At 38.7% G+C, this 6,432-nt stretch overlaps 1 protein-coding gene across 6 annotated transcripts; it reads right to left on the reverse strand.

Moving 5' to 3' along the window:
* Positions 1-359: 359 nt before the first annotated feature.
* On the reverse strand, positions 360-5,895 carry LOC122307365 (G-type lectin S-receptor-like serine/threonine-protein kinase At4g03230). Of its 6 annotated transcripts, none has more exons than XM_043120225.1 (9): positions 5,700-5,894; positions 3,299-5,034; positions 2,519-3,013; positions 2,192-2,335; positions 1,871-2,079; positions 1,582-1,792; positions 1,217-1,454; positions 931-1,081; positions 360-844 (listed from the first exon to the last, which is right to left on the reverse strand). In XM_043120225.1, exons 2-9 carry the CDS (start codon positions 4,644-4,646, stop codon positions 539-541), a joined length of 3,102 nt encoding a protein of 1,033 aa, XP_042976159.1. In that variant the 5' UTR covers positions 4,647-5,034; positions 5,700-5,894; the 3' UTR covers positions 360-538. The 6 variants fall into 6 exon arrangements, with proteins under 6 accessions (XP_042976159.1, XP_042976154.1, XP_042976158.1 ...); XM_043120220.1 differs by having other exon boundaries at positions 1,217-1,466; XM_043120224.1 differs by lacking the exon at positions 5,700-5,894 and adding an exon at positions 5,521-5,693 and having other exon boundaries at positions 1,217-1,466.
* Between the last annotated feature and the right edge of the window lie 537 nt (positions 5,896-6,432).

Here is a 6,432-nt window from a genome sequence, read left to right on the forward strand (position 1 = left end):
AAAAAGCAATTACATTTCACATCTTGTAATAGAAAATTAATTATAAAAAAAGATTGAAAGCAACTCTCTGCCAATGTCCATTATAGAGAAAATCTGTATCTTGGATGACGGAAACGTGCATGCTCTTTCGTCTTCTTAAGATTCACCGAGTTGAAATTTGTAAAGAAATGGGCCAAGTTGACCATGCTAGCCTGCATCTTTCACTTGTTGGTGAATTTCAACTACTGTAGCATGGGCCAAGTTGACCAAATCCTGTAGCATGTTAGCCGATAAAATATAACCCGGTGTGTTTCTACAACCACGTCAGCCTCCCATTCGTTGGTGTATTTCTCTACTTTATAGTAGTCTGCACAATGCTATGAAAACAAAGTTGCTCCAGTTCTAAATTTCCAAAACAATTACAGCTAAAACTAGAATTAGTTGTATAGAAACAGGAGACAGCTAACTATCATGTCGAAACAAATTTAGGACAATAAGCACATCACAAAGCTGACTTCATAGCGCAGCTTCATATGAAACACAATCAGATCATCATCATTCATATTGATGTTTCTCCCAAACTAGAAGTCCATTCGGCACGTGTCTGTGCTTGACTAGAAGAACTTGCTGTGCTAGACAGGCCTTTTCTAAGAATGAAAGCCGGTTGTCTAGGAGTTGGAACTGTCGCAATCTCACTGTCAAGCATGGTAATGATATTTGACATGTGGGGGCGGTCATTTGGGTCTTCTTGTACGCATAAGAATGCAATATTAACGCATTTCAAGAACTGATCAACATTGCAACTCTCCCGCAAGGATTGGTCCATTGAGTCCAACACCCTGTTTTCTTCCCACAATCTCCATGCCTGATACATTTTATAAGTAGATATTGGAATAAAGTAAGATGAAAAAAAACAGATCTGATGATTATGAAGAGCTATAAATTGCTTACATAAGCTACAAGGCTCATGGCTTCTTCTGATTGATAAAATCCTGTATTCTTTTTTCCACATATTATCTCAAGGATAACTACACCAAAACTATAAACATCGGATTTGACGGAGAAAATTCCATTTAATGCGTACTCCGGAGACATATAGCCCCTGTATTAAGACAATTTTCAGTCAACAAAGTTGCCACATGCATGAGTTTTGCTCAATGGAGTTTGGAGATTGAGAATTGTGGCATTATAGTATACAAAATCAGCTTTCAGAGTTATATTGCTACCATAAACTTACAAAGTTCCGGCTATTCGGGTTGTGTTATCCTCAGTTTCTTTTCCTCCAACAATCCTTGCCAAACCAAAGTCAGATATTTTAGGGTTCATCTCCTCATCAAGAAGAATGTTGCTAGTTTTCAGATCTCTATGGATGATCCTCAATCTAGAGTCTTGGTGAAGATAAAGAAGCCCTCTAGTTATTCCCAAGATAATGTTGAAGCGAATCTTCCAATCCAAAAGCATGCTCAGATTTTTATCTTGCAAGATTTCCATTTTTCATTGAAGAGCACAATTTTAGAACAGAAACAGATTAAGCTTTTACTCAAATAAGATACAGTTATATGAAGTACTGTAAGAAAATAGGGATTTGGTTTAGAAACTAACCAAAGATAAATGCGTCTAAGCTTTTGTTTGGCATGTACTCATAGAGTAAAATCTTTTCATCTACATTTATGCAATATCCTCGAAGTCTAACAAGATTCCTATGTTGGAGTTTTGAAATCAACACCACCTCATTTTTAAATTCTTGTAAGCCTTGTCGTGATACACTTGAGAGCCTCTTTACAGCAATTTCTTGACCTCCTGGAAATGTACCCTGGGATAAAAGTACACACAATATCACTGCTAGCAGAAACTATTACAATGAACATACTAAATGATGTTTCTAAATTACCAGGTAAACAGGCCCGTAGCCCCCCTGCCCAAGCCTGTTTGCAACTGAGAAGTTATTTGTAGCGGCTAGTATGCATTCCAAATCAAAAAAAGGTACTTCTATGCCTTGCCCATCTTCTTCAATGGACCCAACCGAGTCTATCAAGTCTTTGACATGTCTTTCACTGTCCAACGCGTAAAGTGCTTGTTTTCTTTTCTCCCTTATCACTTCTGAATGCCATAGACAACATGTTTAGTATTTATACGTTAATTACAGGATTCACCTACTAAGTGGTTTCATTCTGAATCAAATGAGGTATAAAACTAAAGATTGTGGAGTTACCTTGCCTCTTGGCCATCTTTCTTATATACATAAAAATAATGATGCAAGCAAGAGCAGTCACACATGCAAGAGGTAACACCACAATCAGGGGCAATAGAATCTTTCTCGTTGAAGGCTTTTCTGAAGACTTGGGAAAATAACTTTCTACAAGAAAGAAAGAGGACATGTCTCACTCAGAGATTTAAAATATTGAAATGGCTCTTCGTGAATAGGTTTGTGACGATGTTCAAGATAAAATGGAAAAAATAGACTAATCTGCAGCCTCCTCTTTAGCAATAAAATCACTTAGGTCTAATCTGCAGAGGCATTCGACGTAGCCATCCTAACCTTTAGTACAATTCAAATTTGAGCCATCCCACCGGAAGTTTGGATGGCAAAGGCACCTCAGCTTTCCTTCTATTGTTTCATTGCAAGTTGAATTTGGCCAATCCTTGCAGTCCGTGGATGAAGTACAGGTTGGCTCCATTGGTGGCTTCCAACTAATCTGTACGCTGACTATATTTTTCCTTTGTGATCTAGAACCCTCCAATCTGCCTTCAAATTGATCGGTGGAGTTGCCTAAAGTGCCGTTCAAAATAGATGGCAATGACTCATTGAGCGACGGAATTATGCTTGAATTTATGACTTGGATGACAAAGTTTCGTGCACTTGGATTGATGCTAACAACAGGATGGGTGCCCCTGGGTGCCTTGAAGCTAACCTGGCCTGACGAGGCGTTGCAGTCGAAAATGAAGTACATGGGGTCACCACAATCTTCTCCCGTGCTCAAGGGATAGGGGATCGTATATGTGCCACAAGGCTCACAGGTCCTTGAAGTTGATTCTGCAAGAGTATAAAGTTCAAAATAGAAAATATATACTAAAAAATTGAGCTTTTAGTTTTAGGAACCTATTTAGCCTTAAAACATGTTACAGATCTGCTATGCAGAGTTTTCAGATTGCCTAACAAAATTAAAGATTTTGAAGGTGAGAGTTGATTGTATCTCACTTTCTTTTCCTTATCCATCTTCTGTTTTTTCGAAAAGTAGCTATAATACATTGGCCAAATCAGAACCTATTGGTACAATTCAGCCATTGAATCAACTCCATAATATTCTGACATTTTTACCTAAGTCAGCTTTTGCCACGCGAACAGAGAGGTCACGGCCCTGGTTCGGATACTCCTCTTGAAGATTATCTATGTAATCATTCCAAATCCAGCAAATGTTGTCACTAACAGCAGTATCACGTCTTTGCCCGCTGTTTACAGCTTCCTGATATGAATAACCGACGCACTGGCTATTTTCAAGGCAATACTCCTTTTCACATTTCGTTTTATTTGTTACCTTGTAATTTGATCCTGGGTTGCTCACTTTTAGCATCTTCAAGCTCAAGAACGTATCGATCTTATTTGATGTCGATTTCAAATTTCTGATGCACCCATCAGAAAAATCTCTTAAATCCCAATAATCAACAGGGTTAGTAGGCTCGAACCCTGGCAAACATTTGCATAGAATTGGCCAATTGTTAATATTGCAGCTCCCAAATTTCCCACAATAGTTATAAATGTCACATTCGTCTTCCGGCTTCGACCATGTCAAAGACCAATTGCGTTTCCTCTCATCCCAGGTCAGGTACTGCAACTGCCCATTGTTATTCATTACCAACCTTGTGAAATCTGAACTTCGATTAGTCGGCAGATGTTTTGTTGCGTTTTTCAGAAGGTCGGATTTTTTGTCAGGTTCGCTGATACTGGGCCATAACAACGAGGCTATGGCATAAGGCATTTCATTTGAGCTCGAGAACGTACCTCGCATCCCATTTTTCCAGTGAGGCTTAGAATTTTTTGACACAACATAGTGGCCCTTCCCTTGTTGATCTTGTTTAAACAAGTATTGCCCAGTTCCGGGGTCATCATCTTCTTTCCATGAAGTTAATGTGAGGTTTTCATCCATCTCCATACCTGAAAGAAAAGTATCGGTTGGATTTTTGAAGCTCTCCCACAATCTCGGCGGCATGTGATCATCGCTTAACACTAAGTTTCCAGAATCCAGGAGCATCACAGTTCGGTTTGTAGAGGAGGAACTCACAAGAGATGTAGCCCAATATTGTTCACCAGTAGTGCTATCCAATACCTTGAGGTTTCCATCTTCTGCAATTCGGAAAACACCAGTAACGTTCGCCGGCAATGGTTTGTCTCGGTTGGCAACCCATACAACTGTATCTCGGTCCCATTTATAGCATATTCCGACGAATATTTTGGGGCTAGTGGTGTTGCTCCTAGTGGTAAAGAATCTGAGTTCAAACGTTCCTTTAGCGGAGACAAGAGTTCTACTCCTAGAAATACACTCTCCATGCTTAAGAATATCTCCAGGATAGGAATTAACATGAACAGAGGAACACAAGAAGAAAAAGACGGAAGAAAGCAAGCATCTTGAAGACGATCGGCTGTTTAGTGTTCTTCCATGGCTTGCCATTCATTCATTTTCAGAAAGCTGACAGCCTGGCAATTGTGATTGAGAACTGCTAGATACGGTCTCTGTTGGGGAGGTCTGCATGCGGACGAATGGGACTTGATAGTAATTTACTCCTCAAATTGGGGTGAAATGTCAAAAAGTCCAGCTTAAATCATCAGGTCCTTTCCTCTCCGGCTGTTCTTCTCTCCTCCTGGGTGTTCGAACGTCAGCGATCCTTCTCTCTCTCAATAGTTTCTTCTTCCTATTTTCTGTTGTGAAGACTGATTCCTGGGGTGAGCTTTGTGTGATTGGTTTCTTTTTCTTTGTCGATATTGGATTTTAGCACATTTTTATTTTGAAGCAAAACCTCGCCTTTCTCCTTTGAAGCACTTTTTGCTGGGATCAAAACCTGGAAAAGAACAAACACCACTGCTTTATCAGGATCCTAAACCATTTAAAATCCAGAAACACTACCAAGAACCATTTTATACTCTTAACTTCAAAGCAAAATTAACCAAAGTTGAGAATCGACATGGGGAAATGCCAAATTGATAAAACCCATTAAAATCGAAGATAAAAATACTCAAATCGAAATCCAAAAATTAAAATAGACCAAAAATTAACCCATGTCGACAAACTGGAAGAAAACCCAACCAAACTCCAAATCTGAAAATTAACTATAAACCAAAACAGAGCCAAGAAGAAATAGAACTCAGAATCGAACTCCCAAATCTAAAACCAACCAAAACGTAGATAAAATAATTAGGAAAAAATCCAAAACCACCAACCAAAACAAAAATTGTCTTTTAAATAGAATAACAAATGCACGCATCCAAGACCTGCATATCAATTGTCCAAAATCATGCTGGACACCAATCACTCCAAAATTATTGACCTCTTATGTTCTTAAACCATCGTTGGTAAACTGTAAACCAAGGTGAACAAGAGAGAATAAATTTTCAGAGGGCTGGGCGAAATGCACTTTGCCGCCCAGTTGTTTCACAGAACTCAGAAAGAACTTTCTTTTTTAGAGAGAGAGAGAGAGAGAGCGAGAGAGAGAGGTAGCGCTGTTACACAGAGAGTGGGGAAAGCCTCGCGAGTACAAGCTTGGGAAACATCTGGGATGGAGGAGATACCCAGTCTGTGGATAAAGGAGATACACCTGTCTGTGGATAAAGGAGATACACCTGTTGTTAATTAGCGGGATGGAGGAGATACCCAGTCTGTGGATAAAGGAGATACACCTGTTGCGGAAGTATGCAGGAGTTTATTTGCCCTTCTGAGATCGATCTCTTATATGATGGACACATGCAGGTATATTAATTAGTAATTATTTATTAATAAGTTTATAGGCGCGGCTGTATATTTACCATTGATTTCTATTAGGCTATTCCAAGAGGTGTGGGTATAGACATTAGTACAATACAGGTCCGAGAAATAGTGATGCAAAGTCAAAAAAGCGTAAGTGGATTTGTGAACTTTATACCCGAGTTCTCTATATTAATATTTATTAGTACGCTTAATAAATATGTTTGCAATTATTTACATATACAAGTTGAGTTGGATAGATCACAATATGGTATCAACTTTTGGTTGGACGGCACACAACCATTGCAATGAGAATATTGTAGATTTGTATTGAATATTTGTATTTAGATTTAATATATTTTGGTATATTCCAGGTTTAGAGTTCTCTATGCTATGGGCAATTTTTTATTGCAGCTTATTTGTCAAGTTATTAATTATATGTTGGATGGTACAAAAATATATGTTGGATATTCCACTTCTGTAAGCTGGTGTATGAAGT

The sequence above is a fragment of the Carya illinoinensis genome, chromosome 4, assembly GCF_018687715.1.
Source record: "Carya illinoinensis cultivar Pawnee chromosome 4, C.illinoinensisPawnee_v1, whole genome shotgun sequence".
In the NCBI taxonomy this organism is placed as follows: domain Eukaryota; kingdom Viridiplantae; phylum Streptophyta; class Magnoliopsida; order Fagales; family Juglandaceae; genus Carya; species Carya illinoinensis.